General features: G+C 36.9%; 1 protein-coding gene across 2 annotated transcripts in view; it reads right to left on the reverse strand.

Annotated features, from left to right (window-relative positions):
• Positions 1 to 17,546, reverse strand: part of LOC145690208 (uncharacterized) — a 44,135-nt gene that overhangs the window by 15,336 nt on the left and 11,253 nt on the right. For both annotated transcript variants that reach the window (XM_081764879.1, XM_081764878.1), the window contains one exon: positions 8,455 to 8,760. In XM_081764879.1, coding sequence (XP_081621005.1) covers positions 8,455 to 8,672 — 218 coding nt within the window. In that variant the 5' untranslated portion in view covers positions 8,673 to 8,760. The remainder of the gene's footprint in view (positions 1 to 8,454; positions 8,761 to 17,546) is intronic.

Here is a 17,546-nt window from a genome sequence, read left to right on the forward strand (position 1 = left end):
AATAAAAACTATCAATTTATTATTGACAAGAAACGACATACGGTTTAGTGCCACAAAAATTCGAATATCTCGAAAACCACAGCACTCAATAGGTTTAATATTTCATCAATTTCAATTATGGGAGAGATGGCCAACTCGTTGACCAGTAAGCCGTGAGAGGTAGTGCGCGGTTTCTCATTTGGTCTGTATTGATCATTTTAAATGCTTTAGATTCCCTTTAGTGAGCTGCAGACTGCCAGTAATTTCTAAAGTGATAAATAGCCTTTAATCCTATAATAAATAACGAAAAAAGGTGGCTACCCCTAAATTATGGAGATTTTTTATTTTAGCTTTAACAAAACTTGAACCCATGACATTCTGGATTAAAGTTTTACAGCTTAAACAAAAAAGATACACTTTTGGTTTAATAGATAGCAGTGAAATCAAATATATTTATTTGATTTCAGTTAACTTTATTCATTAATCAATAAGAATTACACTACAATATATTTAGAAAGAAGTAGAACATGTCGTTTGAACGAAGGAAGTTACGATTTCAAGCATCGTATAGAGTGTTTGATTGCGTCTACTGCTAAATTTGAATTGTGACCTCTATCCTCATTTACAGTGATAGGAGATGATGATTATCCAAACAGCAAGAAATTATTTTAACATATTTAAAAATATATATATGTATAATTACGCTTCGTTTGATCATTCTGGAACATTTCATTATAAGAACTGTGTACCGTATCCATTCGATGCAAATTTTCATTACCTTATGCACAAAATAAAAGTGAACTCTCATGTAATTTTGCCCTAATCGAACTAAGATTTCTTGAACGCACTAAATTTCTGATAAATTCCTTAGTTTGCGAAATGAAATATATAGTCATGTGCTAAAATCAGGCCATCCCGTAGCGTTCGTCGCAATTCTTCTTAGTAAAATACTAGACAAAATAAAATAAAAAATAAGCTTTAAACTTAGGAATTAACTTCAATATGTATTTGGTCTAGGAATTAATTCGTGCGGTTGGTACGCACACATTGAAGCTGTAGTACAAACACAAAATACATAAATACCTTAAGAAAAATATTGTCCATCGCTAGCCACCACTTTCGCCCATCTGTCAGGCAATGTACGGATACCGTGGCGAAAGAAGTCCTCATCCTTGGAAGCGATCCAGTCAGAGACCCATGTTTCGATATCTTCTGAAGAAGTAAACCGCTGTCCAATCAAATCGTTGTTCATGCAATCGAACAAGTAGTAGTCCGAAGGAGCAACGTCTGGTGAATACGGCTGGTGGGGTAAAACTTCCCATCCGACATTTTCTAAATAGGTTTTGACCGGTTTTGCGACATGTGGGCGAGCGTTATCATGTTGAACAATAAGTTTATCATGTCTGTTCTCCCATTCTGGTCGTGTTCTGGCCAGAGCTTGCTTCAAACGCATTAATTGTCGCCGATAACGTTCTCCATTCATAGTTTCACCCGGTTGCAGCAGCTCATAGTACACTACACCTTTCATATCCCACCATATGCACAGCATAACCTTTGCACAGTGAATATCTCGTTTTGGTTGTGATGGACCTGGTTCACCTGGTTTCACCCAGGCCTTTTTTCGTTTAGGGTTCTCGTAATGGATCCACTTCTCATCACCCGTAATAATTCGATGCAGAAACCCCTTTCTGCTCTGTCGTTGAAGCAGCAATTCGCAAATGGTTTTTCGTCTTTCAACGTCTCTGTCTTTCAATTCATGTGGAACCCAATGTGACATCTTTTGAATCATTCCCATGGCTTTCAAGCGTTTGGAGACTGTTGTTTGATCAACGCCTAATGCTGCTGCAAGTTGTTCCTGCGTTTGACACGAATCCTGCTCGAGCAATGCTGTCAATTCTTCGTCTTGAAATTTTTTTGGCTGTCCAGCTCGCTCTTGGTCTGCCAAGCCGAAATCACCACTTCTAAACCGTGCAAACCACTTCTGACACGTTCGCTCAGCTAGAGCATGGTCACCATACACTTCCACCAAAATACGATGACTTTCAGTCGCACTTTTCTGCATGTTAAAGTAATGCAGCAGGACACCCCGCAAAAACACTTTATCAGGCACAAATTGCGCCATGTTCACTTAACTACAAACTGGTGTTGTTGACGCTTTAATCCACTGCCCTATACTACGAACGATACGCGATGACAGGGGTTTGCAACACATGTGTGGATACACGGAACTGTGGGACGCTCCGTTCGTTGCGCCATCTCTTGTCCACCCGCACGAATTAATTCCTAGACCAAATAGTATAGGTTGATGAAAAGCAATTCCTGATAAACAAACACTGGAAGACCGCGCTTACATATAGACTAAAGAAATTAAATACAAGACAGGACTAGATCAAAATAGTAGGCCATCTTCTCAGATTTCCAGGATAACAAACAACAACGCACGTCGACATATTTCAGAGAACAATTTTCCCCCCATTCTCAGAACAAACACGTATAAAAGAGTAGAGGTAAAATTACTATAAGCAAAACAAATAAAATAAAGAGTCGAAACTTCGTAGAAATTATAGAACATATAAAATGTGGTACCTTCCTGCAATAAGTTGTTTGACGTGATATAACTGACAAGCATCTGATCTCTTACCGAGAAATGTAACTTATAAATACAATGGTGAATCAAAAAGTAAGGTGAATTGTTGATTTACAGAAAAGCGTACAGAGATACGTCGATGAAGCTTTACTATGTTTGAAGTATGGTATCACACTATTATTCGAAAAAGGAACCGTAGTTGTCTAAACATTTATTCCAACGTGGCACCAAATCATCCATGCCCTGTTCAAAGAAATGTGGTTCCAGATTTCCTAACCAGGTACGTGTAGCCTGTTGTGCCTCTGTCAGTGTCTGGAAACGTTGCCCACGGAGATGTTGCTTCAGGGGGCCGAACAAATGGTAATCCGACGAGGCTAAATCAGGGCTATACGGAGGGTGATCGAGAATTTCCCACTTGAACCCGCGGAGGTGTGTACGGGTCCGTTCGGCTGTATGTGGACGTGCGTTATCATGCAGTAACAACACGCCCTCTCGGAGTGCCCCCCGCCGTTTCTGCCGTATGGCTGCTTTCAGCCTGTCCAGGGTCTGGCAGTAGGTGTCTGCATTAATGGTCGTATCCTTTTCCAGAAATTCAACATGAATAACACCGAGATGGTCCCAAAAGACAGTAGCCATTGTTTTCTGGGCAGATGCTATTGTCTTGCATTTCTTGGCCTGTGGTGACGATGGATGTTTCCATGTCATGCTCTGAAGTTTGGATTCAGGTGTCCATACAGGTATCGGAGTTTCATCGCCCGTTATGATGCGATGAAGGAATGAAATTCCTTCGTCGGCATAACGTGTGAGATGGCTCAGGGAAATGCCCATTCGCTGGTTTTTGTGTTCGTTACTCAGAAGCTTGGGTACCCAGCGTGCACACACTTTTGTGAAGCCCAATTGGTCATGGACGATACAGCTTACGGAACCATAAGAGATATTCAATTCATTGGCAATGTCCTGCAACCGCACTCTTCTGTCTTCACGAATCATGGCATCGACGACAGCTACATTCGTGTCGGTGATGGACGTTGATGGTCTGCCACATCTGCCATCATCTGTGACAGTACTTCTACCACTTGCAAATGCGTTACACCACACGTACACTTGTTTCAGCGACATAACACTATCTCCGTAGACCTGCACCAATTCTCGATGAATATCACATGGTTTGGTTCCCTTGGCTCAGAAAAAACGAATGACACCGCGCACTTCCTCCTTGGTGTAATGTTCCGGTTGCTGCGCCATCTTTGAGTTGCTCTCAGCACCAGACGGGTGGACATAGAATGTTGTACAAGCCGTCACACGTCTATTACCTGATTACCTGTAACATGGAAAAGAATTAATTAGCTATACACAATACTATGGGTTTGACAGGCAATTTCACCTTACTTTTTGATTTATCCTTGTACATACATATAGTCCGGGGGAGACGATGCAATTTTTAGCTGTACCATGATTTTTTATATATACCTGGTTTTTCAGCTGATCTTATATGATTTTGGGGCGCTGATTTCTAATACGATGAGTATCGCTCTGTAAACCTTGGGAAAACTTCGCAAATGGAGGTAAAAGGGGGTGGTGTTCTCGTACTTTCCATGTCTTAAATTACTGGATTATCTCAGCATAGTTTCAATTTTCTCATATCCTATTGACAGTACAATGCTAATTCATGTATATGTTATAAATAAACACACTAGTAACCAATTAACGGAATTTGATAATTTTCTCACAAATGTCAGGGTTGCCAACTATCACAATTTACACAAATTTTTATACAGAATATTTTATTTTACAAAATTTTCACATAGAAAATATTAAGAACAGGAGAAGTATCATATATATTCCAAATATACAGTCCTTAAACTCTCATATGAGCTATGAATAAAAGCCAGACAATCATTAGAAGGGAAATGCGGAAGTATAAATTTTGACTTCTAAATATGGTTAGTGTGCTTTGATGGGGATTGAGAAAACGCAATTTCTAAGAATCTTACCGCATGTATTAGTGCCACCATGCTTAACATGGTTTAAAGCTATCCGCCATAATTTGTATAAATACTCTGATTTTAAGAATATGTTATTAGCTAACTATGAGAACGACTTCATGCTAGCCAACAGAGATGCGTTAATCCGATCGAGACACTTCAACCCCAAGGTCCCTGGTTCGATCCCGGGTTCCGGCACCATTTATTATATAACAAAATTTATATTTATCAATCACAAACTCACTAGTTCGTAAATTAGTAACAATTGACCGACTCTAAATTACCTTGTTAAATCTTTTATTATCTTTTGAAACTTCGTAAAACATTAACTCACATACAACATAACAGCGAGGGTATAACATTACATTATATATTGTTTGTTTGTTACCACGACAACCTTCTATTCATCGTTCTTAGTTACGTAACCACATCCAAATATTTAATAAATATATATATTAATCTTATATTATTTTTTCTTTTTCTTCCTCTATAAAATAAACTGGATTGTACATATTTATAAACCAACTATTGTTCGAAGAGAATACAAGTATACAACATACCGTTGCATATGAACTCTGGTCAAATTCAGAAAGATGTGGACGATGTGAAGAAACTGGAAAATTAGGACTTAGTTTTCCATCACAAGGAGGAGAGAGGTTTATGTATCAAAGCTGACTGTACAGGTCGCGAGAAGATTCGTGAATTTTTGTCAACATATATCAACCCCCTTGATAGCAAAAGCCATTCACCTACGGGATTAGTTAATATTGTTAGTGGTCAAATTTTGAGTGTGTACGCGCTAAATGTACAAGATGCTGTAAAAGTGAGAACACAGCAGCTGACTACGGAATAAATAAAGTTAGGCTCAAGTGATAATTAACCACAGTGTTACTTATGCTCGTACAGTGGGCATGCTCGTGCCACGTTGCGATATTAATGTGGATGATGTGCTTGACCAGAAATTAGCTCCATTTCCAACTGCTCTGTTTAATGAGAATGATGAAATGCGAAACTTCAAAAGTGGTACTTCAACACAAACTTGCCGTAATGAAATCAACAAGATCGCTAATAAGACCCCATTGAACTGTCATTCTTGACGGTTGTGCAATGCTCTGGCACGTATCATGGCCAACACATCCGGCTACTGTAGAAGTATATGTAAAGACATTCACAGTAATGGTGGAAAGCGAGCTCAAACAAGTCCATATTCTGCGTGTAGTATTCGATAGATATTATGAGAACAGCATCAAAGCAGCAACACAAAGGAAGCGACAACAAAGAAATCCAAGACAATTTAAACTTACATTATCAACTTCTTTACCCAAAAGAGCGTTCGTATTGACTTTAATAAATACGAAAAGGCAAAATGGACATTAGCATAGATGAATCTCATAGATTGGTTATCACTGAACCACAACAATCCCCCATTAAAGTGGGAGAAGGACGGAGGGTGAACCAACAACACACGAAGAAACTGAAGTAAATATGGTACACATAGTTCTTAGGGAAGCTAAACATGCTCCTGACAAATCTCTACGGTTGAAGTGTGACGATAAGGATGTACTGGTGCTACTTGTATATCGCAAACTTCACCAATCGTAATGGAAAAATGCGCTGGATCCAAAGAAGTAATTGACAAAAATGAAGTTGTAAGACTGCACAGTCCGTATATGGTGAACATTCCGGCAGCTCATGCTCTAACTAGCTGGAATACCACTTTATCTCTCGTTGGGGTTGGTAAAGGCCGAATGCTAAACATTTTATCGAAGTTTTGAGGCACACTTGACGCGGTTGGCAATCCCAAAGCTGAAGGAAGTGTAATAGCAGAGCAGTGTAATATATTTGTTGCTCAGTTATACAGCCTTGGAGAAACCGTTTTACTAACGGATTACGAGCTCCTCTGGAAGAAAAAGATGGTTAGCAAGACAATCACAAGTCTGTCATCTCTTCCTAAGCTTCCTCCACCTGTTAGCGCACTGCAGGAACATTATAAGCGCGCTCGTCTTCAGACAGCCAGGTGGAAATAAGCTGAACAAATTAATCCTCCTGATCTAGATCCAAGAGATTTCGGATGGAAATTTTTGCCATATGCTACAGAAGAATATGTACCTCGTATGTTGCCCGCAGTTACACCAATAGCGCCGGATGTAGTAAACTTAATTAGCTGCTCATGCACAACGGGATGATAACGTGGTTATGCTTGCCTTAAAAGGTCATCGAAATGCACATCGTTCTGTACCTGCCAAAGTGATTGCATGAATGGACCAGAACAAACAGAAGAGATGAAGAGGACTCCACTGCTTTTCTTGTGCGTTGATTCTGATAAAGTTTTGTACCGTGTTTCTCTTTTCTCCAAACGACACATGTTAATGCTTTCAACAATATGTAAGTATGCAGATACTGTTGGAAAAACATAGTTGATTTGGTTTTCGTTTGCTGTACTGCGTGAAAAATTAAAATTAGACAGTAAGAAAACTATTACTCCATTTCACGAAAGAAACCTTTCTCATATCGCTGTCGCAATTGTAGCTTTACCGAATAACCAGTTTTCCTACGATTATAACGTATTCGAAGTGACATAAAAAGTAAATAAAAATATTGCATATACTTTGCATAGATCTGGTTTACTTTTACGTTTTTATCACTAAAAATTCGATTCAAAATGCCAAGAAAGCACAATTCCGTGATAATTGGCAACTATGACGTATGAGAGGAAGTAGAATTTCTACACAACGAACACGTTTAAGGTTATTCACAACTGATTAAGAGACAGATTGAAAATAGTTTACAAGAAATATATATTTGAATTGTTCCAAATGTGTTATTTTTGTATTAACCATATTTAGAAGTCAAAATTTATACTTCCGCATTTCCCTTCTAATGATTGTCTGGCTTTTATTCATAGCTCATATGAGAGTTTAAGGACTGTATATTTGGAACATATATAATACTTCTCTTGTTCTTAATATTTTCTATGTGAAAATTTTGTAAAATAATATATCCTGTATAAAATTTTTTGTACATTTTATTGACAGTTGGCAGCTCTGACATTTGTGAGAAAATTATCAAATTCCGTTAATTGGTTACTAGTGTGTTTATTTATAACATATACATGAATTAGCATTCTACTGGCAATAGGATATGAGAAAATTGAAACTATGCTGAGATAATCCAGTAATTTAAGACATGGAAAGTAAGAGAACACCACCCCCTTTCACCCCCCATTTGCGAAGTTTCACCAAGGTTTACTGAGTGGCACTCATCGGATTCGAAATCAGTGCCCCAAAATCATATAAGATCAGCTGAAAAACATATATATATATATATATATATATATATATATATATATATATAAATAAATCATGGTTCATCAGCTTCTCGCTCGGACTAATAGAATCCATGTAGCTAAATTAAACACTGACATTCACGTTGATACTTATATCATCTCAAACACGATACTCGAGAAAGTTACAATGTTTTAATGTGCATTACCTTGTTTTGTTACGACTACTACTACTACTTAGTACTGTGTTACGACTAATAATAATAATTTGTCCATGAACATTATCTTATATATATATGGATCCAGGGTATGATCAAGGGAGGGGCTAAACCATAGTTTTCAGTTTTATCCAGAGTAAAGCAGGATTGAAGCCCATTTTATCCAGTGTATACCTGAGCGTCAAGGGGGACTATACCCCCCTTGGATCCGCGCTTATATATATATATATATATATATATATATGTGTGTGTGTGTGTGTTCTTTTTTGCATTTGTCATGAGGATGGGCGAAAATTGGATACTCGAAACATATTGATGCGTTTTTTGAGATGTCCTGAAAAGCTGCTACAAGTTAAGATTTTAATTTTAAATATGCAAAGATCTTACAATCAATTTCTTTACCTGTTGTCTCGTGTTTGAGTTTCGTCTGGCGTCTCCTCGCACTTGGCAATTTCTGTTTTTAACCATGTCAAAGCTGGTATGGGATGGTCTTCTTCTACCTCTAGTTTTATAGTTGTGTCTATAAACTGGGTACCACCATACTCATCGCCGTCATCTTCTGGCTCAGTCTTTATAGTAACATCTATTTCTGCAGCAGAAGGTGTATCTTCCACCTCCATTGTAAAATATCAGTGGATTATACGACATAAATACATCCACGGCTTCTGTCTTGTTGAAATACATTGGTGGGATACAAGTCATGAGGAACTGTGGGGGAAAAATTATTATAAAAATAAATAAATAATAGAAATCCATATTACACTATGATTCAGCTTGAAAATACTTATACTAAATTTAGTTGTAACACACACTTATCGTAAGTATTAACTGGGAACAAGAGTAGTTCAAGATTTAGAGCTTCGATTTACCTTGAGCCATAAATACGTTTCATTATATGCGAGGAAAAGGCAAAATTTATCAGCAATTTCGGTATAATTCTCTTTATATTGCGCGCACTGTCCTCTGCCCTTACATGTGATAAGGTTATACTGTTCTGGTAATACTACGGTATTTGATCTTAACTGTTTCATTTTTTCTTCTTCTACTGCAGAATGAACATAGCGCACAGTTGGCATTGTGGGTCAAGGAAGAACAGAAGACCCGATTTCTCTAGCCTAAAAAGGCTTGTCAAAGATTGAAATTCATTTGGATACATTCAACTCAATTTGAGGACACTGTTCTACATCGTAGAAGTGTGTACAACTGATTATAAAAGTTTGGAAGTGGCCGAACAAGCGTGACACACAAAGAACGAGCAGGATGTTCGTCAACTCCCACCACATACTTGACCGCTACAACAATCAAGAGTAGAATCGTCACAGAAGATGAACCGTTGATCTCTCATGAGCCAGTAAGAGAAAAAGTATGGAGTGGGAATACCCATAACAGTAATAAAAAAGAAATTCAAGAATCAAATTTCCGCGGGAAAGATAATGTTAAACATGTTTGGAATTTAAATGGCCTATACTGGAAGACTACTTGCGAAGGGAGCTCAGAGTTAAAAGTACAAGGTACAGTGATTTTCCCAATGACACTGAAAGAAGAGCGACCATTTTCTCTTTGCAATAATAATAATAATAATAATAATAATAATAATAATAATAATAATAATAATAATAATAAATTTGCATTACCACAACAGTATAACCTTATATCAAGGCAGAAGACCGTAGGTACAATATAAAGAGACTTTTGGCGAAATAGTTGATAATTTTTGACTTCCCCTCGTATCTGCGAGTCTATGAAGTTTTTTAAAAAAGCACAATAGTTCAATATAAACAACAGATGCATCTATACCGATGAAGCTTTTGGGTATACTAAAGTTGTAACCTATATTAATAACCGATTTCCTTTCTGGGGTTTACAATTATTAATATATTACGTTACAATCTTAATATGAACAAGAACCTTCCATTGATACAGCCGCATTTATATTGCAAACTGTGTCATTTTTTCCAAAGAACTTCATAGACTTGAAGATATATAATAAAAGTATTTATGGACTATGTTAAATTGGAACTCTGAATCCATGTTAGCTCTATCCATACCTGATTCCCCTTAATACAACGTTCCGAGTGTAGGAGTAACTCGTCAACTGGCATGTATGTTCAGGAAAATCTTGTCGTACATGAAAAAAACTTAGTAAAATTCGTACATTAATTTTAAATAGTTATTAAGATTTCGATCTGTTAAGAGTATAGTAATGATTTCAGCTAAAATTGCGTGTTTTTATCGTAGCTGTACAAACTCTGCTAAATATTTTCCTGAATACACCAGTTGACAAGTTACGATAAAGTGCCCTCATTTTGTTAGATTATTAGTATGGGCACATTTAATGACCGTGATCTCTGGTTCGATTTCCGGGGAAAGCATTGCACGACGGTAATTCGAATTTAATCTTAAATTGTAGGTCTAAACGTGTCAACAAACAAACAAACAATACCTTAACTAGCGAAAGTGAATGATCTTCACCCGTAATAAAAGATAAATGGAAAATATATAAAACGCATATTATCTTCAGAAAATCTGTGACAAGAGTTTTAAATTTACCTAAACCGTTTCTCCGTCCCCGCCCTTCTATCTTCGCGAAAATTATACATTCATTCTATTTCAAGACAATTGCTGGGTTTCTCGAAATAATTTTTTCCAAATTGGAACTTAGTTAAATCGATTTCTCATGCATAAAAGCAGTAAATTCATCCATTTTCATAAATCAACAGGTAAAATCGTTAGGGCCCTCTCACTAGCAATCTTACTTGCTTCTTCGCTCTCTTACCGGTCACTCATGGAGAAATACCACTTATATTTCGCGAATCTGCTGTTCTCTTCATCGGGAAATTACGAGAAACAAGGATCTACAAGGATTAATGCAGGAATAGAAGAATTATTGAACTACCTAGGTACATTTCGTATCTTTTAAAAATATTTTTAGATAGGCATAAGATATCTTGAAGTGGAAAACCAGCGTGTCTCGATTGTCAGGATTCACAGTTAACGCCAGAAACAGCATCAGTGTTACCAGTTCTTAGTTTTATAGGAGTAGACAGAGTAAGAAAAAACTGGGCACACTTTTGACTAACCTTTTTTTTTTTTTTTTTTAATTCTGTATAATTCTACATATAGCTCGCGAGCTGATTTACACTGAAATTAAAACAGCTGTAATAATAGGCAAGAAAGCGGAAGAAGGGCCTATATTTAGCCTTTTTAACGAGTATGTATCATACAACGATACACGCACATATATAATCAATTAAAATGTTCTTGAAAATATGTGCTTCCTTGAAAGTGAAGATTTATTTCCTCTCATTTCTTGGGGATATCAGTCAACAAAATGAAATGCATGACGTCACTTAAAATTTAATTTTGAAACACAGTCACGTATTTTGTAAGGAAATGGCACTATTTTGTTCCTTTGCTTGCCAACATAAAGGGAAAAAAGTTTTTCACTTTGTTAGCAGTATTTGAGCTGTACAATTCATGTACAAATATTGAAAAATGAACCTTATAGTTTCACCTTTCCTCCCTGTATCATAAAGTTTTTGTTTCGTTCTTGGTTCTGCTTCAAACGATGCTTTCCAGTGACAGATAGTGTGTTTCTGAGAAGCTGGTATTGGTTTGTATTATCTACGTAAGCGAAAGATAACTGTGTGGGTTATTCTGAATGCTCGTGTGAATAGCGCTAAACAAGTCTCTTAGATATGACAGTCTGTTTTAAGTATTTATTGTTATATGTCTTACGAATTTTGTACTGTCAGACAAGATAGAGAAAATATTTTCCCCTGTTATCTATTGAAGATATCGCAATAAATTTTGATACAGACATTTCCTATACCTCATTGTCAAGATATATTACACAGTGCCTACAATAAGTTCCGGGACAGCCTTGAAATAATATACTTAACGATGCAAAAAAAAAAAAAAAAGTTAGTTTTCTACATACACTCCTTCCCACGCCACACTCGCGAGATCGATGTCCTACGGAATTCGTACCCTGGAATAATGTTCAGCATCGCCGTCACATTACCTTAAGGGCAGAATTGATCTTAGGGAAGAGTACCAAGTCTGCTGGGGCCAAGTTAGGCGAATATAAGTGTTTAAAGATGTGGTTCTTCTTTGGCCAAACACTGGCGCACAAGAAAACTGGTGTAAGATGGCGCTTTCCCGTTTTAGGCGAAAAAAAGGTCATAGTCCTTAAATATCCCTTATATTTACCTGATCTGGTCTCAGCGACTTCATACTCTTTAATAAACTCAAATTTATTCTCAAGGGAGAGCGTTTTGGGGATGCTGAAACGATTCAAGTGAATGCGACAGCGGTGCTGAATAGTGTTCTAGTGGACGAATTTCCTAGGGCGTTTCAGAGCTTGAACGACCGGTCCTACGAGTGTGTGGTGTGGGAAGGGATGTATGTACAAAACTACCGTGGTAATGTTTTTTTTTTTTTTGATATCATCAAGTATTATTTCCATGTAGTCCCGGAACTTACTGAATGTACTGTATATATTCGTGGTCTTAGTTATGGCTGTTGTACAGGGCGAAAAATTTCCGTTTTCTTTTTTTTTTTTGGGGGGGGGGGAGTTGCTGGAAAAAATGAAAAAAATGAAATCTTTGAGTTTTACGTCCCACGGTTATGCCGGTTAGGCTAAAGGAGACGGTGATTATGAGAAATGAATGAAATGGTGGAATGAAGAAAGTGGGAGGAAACGGGAGAACCCCGAGAAAACCCACGCACACGGTGTTTGTCCACCACAAAGTTCACTTGGCGAGGGCTGGGATCGAACCCGGAATCCCAAGCACCAGAGGTGAACGCTCTACCACTGAGCCACCGCGGCCCTGGGGGAATTGCTGGAGTTATCCCCAACTTTCTTTTCCACGTATAGGCTATCAAGCAAGTAAGAACCACTTGAAAATTTGCTTTATTTTGCAGAAAATGCACGAACAGTGTTGCTCACATGGGAAGCTTGTTTACAAAAACTGCAAAATGACTTTTTTTTTTTTTTTTTTTTCGAAAATGAGTTAGGCACGCCAATTTGTTCTTCATTGGCTCTAGATTTACTTTTCAACAAATTTTTGCTCCCAAAACATTTTTACCAATGAAAATAGCTTGTAAAATCCGTGTTTATTTCCAAAACTTACTAATACCAGTTTATTTTCAAAACAGGCTAAAAGGAATATATATATATATATATATATATATATATATATTTTTTTTTTCCGAGAACTCTATTGACTATTTCCAAAACATGCTAAATTCGTATTTGAGAGGAATAGCGTTTTACTTGTGGTGAATAATTTTAACTAATTTTATTCCTACTTAAAACATCTTTGTTTACAGATTGGTAACACAGACTAACAACAACTTTTCCACAATTTATTTATTATGCGTTCATTTGTTTCTGCTGTTGACATTGTGAGATCCGTCAAAGATCGATATGAGTTTGTCTGTTGTGTTGTCATACATACTTAGCGTATTCAAGCTAGGCACCCAATTTGAAAATCGGTTTCGTGTTGCATAAATTTTGCCTAAAAAGAGCATTGAGTATGAGTGGTTCTTCCCAGTTAGGGGACACACCTATATGCCGGCATTTGGAATCTTAGAAAAAAAAAATCCGAAAAAGAACACTATGATCCTGCCCACAGGCTATGATGTTATTGTGCATTCTATTGATACATTGCACATTATTGGGCGAAGCGTGATGGTACAAAATTGGAACTCATCATTGAACAAATTTCTCAAATCTGAAAAGAGGTTTAAAATCACAGAAGCAAAGGTGATTGGAGTGGAATTAGATTGCCCAGGTGAAATCATCTTCAAATCAGTACACTCGGTAAGTCCTACCTACTACACGATCTTGAGGAGGAACACCCAGTTTACTAATGCTCCTCTACGACTGAGAGAACACAAGGAAATCAGTCACGTTCCAACAGAAAAAGCCAATGATGTCAAATAACTGTTGGCAGCTATCGGGTTGGAGTGACAAGGAATAGAATCCTACAAACAGTGTTTTGAGGCAGTAACTGAGTCAGCAGATAAGGAAACCACCAATATTGTACGTGAAGATCTTTTTTGAACTTTGTCCTATATCACAGTGTAACTTTTTTTAAAAAAAAATACAGTATAACCCAATAGAGGCTTAAAATTTACGTTTTGAAATGAAAAATCATTTCGAATTTGCTACATAAAAAGGATTATACCCTAATATGAAAAATATTCTATTTCTGTATTAACTATAGTTTACTGTTATTAACAACACATTAATGTATTACGATAGTCTTATCTTCCTTTCAAAATAGTAGGGCTTTTAAATATAATAATTTCCCAAAAATTCTAAAAATTATTATATTTATTTCCAAGAAGAATGCTAAGAGCCAATTTTATTTCGAAAATATGCTATGCCGAAATTTTGAACATAAAAATAAATATATAAATGAGTAGATATATAGTTCAAAATAGCATTACTAACAAATAATGTTACGTAGATTAAAGAAATCAAAGTATATTACAGGCACTCTGTGTTCTCAGAAAAGAATTTACGGTTTCCTGTAAGATCACAATGAATGGAAATAGCAGGTTTTGGAAACAAGCTTCTCATAGCTGAATAGCACTAAACCAGTAGCTACACAACTGAAAGTTTACAATTTCTTTTAAAAAGCCACACATTAAAAGAATTAAATGTACAATCCCGACATTCGCCTGATATGACACGATTTTTTCATACTTATGAAACACTGAGGCTATGAAGGGTAGGACCTACTATTAACGTGGGTTCTGAACCGCGACTGAGGGTTGAATCCGGTGCAGGTTGGCGGGAGAGAAGTCCATGATGCAAAATTCTCCACATGCACATTGCATGAAGAAAGGTGTTCACATATTTTCCAAAAACCTATTCTTGCATTTTAGCTAGTTTCCTCATAAAGCTTTAGGGACACAAATGTTTTATTATTTATCCTTTCGTTTATAAGACTATATACATAATGCACATCTATATATATATATGGATGGAATAATTGAAAATGTTGAACTACAATATATTTCAATTATTTAAATGCTTATTTTTTCCAATATTATTTTTTTTACAAAACAATGTGATTTTATTTAAATACATTTTCTACTTGTAAGTTTCATATAATACAAGGGTGTATCCAAAAGTTCCAGGACAGTGCTCATAACATGCAAATCGCTTGCAGTTCACGAGTTTGCCGCTAGGATGTGTTGCGGTGCTGTCTTGTGAGCCAGTGTGCCAAGTAGCGTGGTTTAAATTGGAAGCGTTTGAATGTTGCACGTATTTTCGTGTGTGTGTTGTATTAGCCGTCTGCGATTTTTCTTATCTGGGCGGTATGGAGGAAGTTGAAGAACAAAGGGTGTGTATCAAATTCTGTTTGGCATTGGGTAAAACGTTATTAAGGCGATGAGGTCACCGTTTATGCTTACGACCCAGAAACTAAACTGCAGTTTCTCAATGGAAGAGTCCTGGGTCTCCAAGACTCAAAAAAAGCACGCATGGAAAGAAGCAAATTGAAGACCATGCTCATTTGTTTCTTTGGCCAAGAGGGGGACTATACACTGGGAATTTGTCCGACATGGAAGCACGGTCAATGCATACTTCTACTGTGACGTCCAAAGAAGATTGCGTGAAAATGGCAAAAGGCCACATAAATGGCATAACGGTAACCTCCACCACGAAGAACAATATGTCAGTGGTTCCCCATCCTCCATACTCACCTGACTTGGCTCCCTGTGACTTTTTTCTTTTCCTCAAGCTAAAGCTTTGGATGAAGGGGCAAAGATTCGACACCATTCCAGAAATTCAAGAAGAATCGCAGCGGATACTTGACACTATTCCAAAAAAGGACTTCCAAAAATGCTTCCAAGCACGGCAGAAACGCTGCGACTGCTGTATTAATGCCAAAGGGGAGTACTTTGAAGGTGACGGAGAAATTTAACTTCAAAGGTAAGAAACTTTTATTTTACAGATTCAGTTCTGGAACTTTTGGATACACCCTTATACATTTTCAGATAAATAAAATATTAAAAAATAACTTCCTCAAGCAAATATAGCTAAAAAGTTTAACAACAGAAAGTAGCCATAGAAAAGAAAAAAAGTTTTTCCATCTTTTACAGACACATTGTAATTTAGCATATTTTCTTCATTCGTTAACAACTCTACAGCAGCTTGTTATCATTTCGTTTGTTACAACGTAGAGCAATGAAACTTTGAAAGCAGTTAAATTTATTGGTTCCTGCAGTAGACGATTCTTTTAGCATGAAGCAGATGTTTCTTGATGTAGATTACGTCATTATGAAATGTTTCTTTTTCTGACATACCATCAACCGTTAATACCATTCCTTTACCATGCATTTTCTCGGTCGCTGGAAGAGTTTGAACCACCGATCTTGGATTTTATGATTTTTGTATTTTCAGTGCAGCTTACCAATCGACTATTTTATCACTTTTACTGAGCGTTTTACTCTTCTTGCTAGTTCATGCAGAAAGACCGAAGTGAAGTGTGTACTTCACGTTTGTTAAAACTATTTTTAAAAGTTTACTTTATATATGCGCAAATCCGTGTTATGATAGTTACTTTTAACACTACTATTGTGTCTAATATAATTTCATGGCAGAAAAAGAATTTTAGAGAATTTATGAAAGAATATTAGAATGTTAAATTCGGATGATCCCAAGGTTGCAAATTATATTTTGGATTCATATAGGATTATGTACTGGATTAAGTTGTGCAATATAAAGAAAATATTGTAAAAATACTGTTGATGCAGATTTAGTACGGCAATAATGTACACAGAATTTGAACTTTCTTCCACAACCGATTTTATTATAGAACTCTTACTATGATACAATGTAGTTACAGTTCTAATGATCGTCCGAAAACCAATAGTAACTTGATTTGGTACTTGGTTATTAGGGATGTCCCAGGACTCAGGCGCAGCAACGAGAGAGTGATAAAAGATTCTCAGGGCAGAATCACAGCCAACAGAAAAAAATATGTATCTCCCAGGGTCCAGTCGCAGCTAAGAGAAGATGGGTATGGTGACCAGTCTCAGAGCAGACTGATGTCTTCTAAGGTGCTGCGGCGTCTTACATACCCTCCTCAGGAGTGCTCGTAAAACCTCGGGATGGTAATGACGTTCGTCTATTTCGGATCACATGTTGTTTCTTGATATACGTCGTCTGCTTTGTTGTTGTTGAGCACGTGCAGCAACGTCATATGCAGAAGACATTACAATAGGATGTAGAGATATCAGTCTGAGGCAATCAAATAAATAAAGGTAGCTGTCAAGTTAAACATTAATGCAACTGTAGATTTTAGTTTAATATTGGTCTACCTCAGAAAAGGAACAAGCAGCAAATGTGCAAAATTTCTTTTCTGTTTTCATCGGCAAAAGTGGGATCATTATGCACGTCATTAAACGCGAAGTGACCTACAAAAATATAAGCTACTGAACTTCTAATAAGGAATGCTATTATAAGAATCCTA

Source organism: Thermobia domestica, chromosome 7 (genome assembly GCF_964235325.1).
Source record: "Thermobia domestica chromosome 7, izTheDome1.hap1.1, whole genome shotgun sequence".
Lineage (NCBI taxonomy): Eukaryota > Metazoa > Arthropoda > Insecta > Zygentoma > Lepismatidae > Thermobia > Thermobia domestica.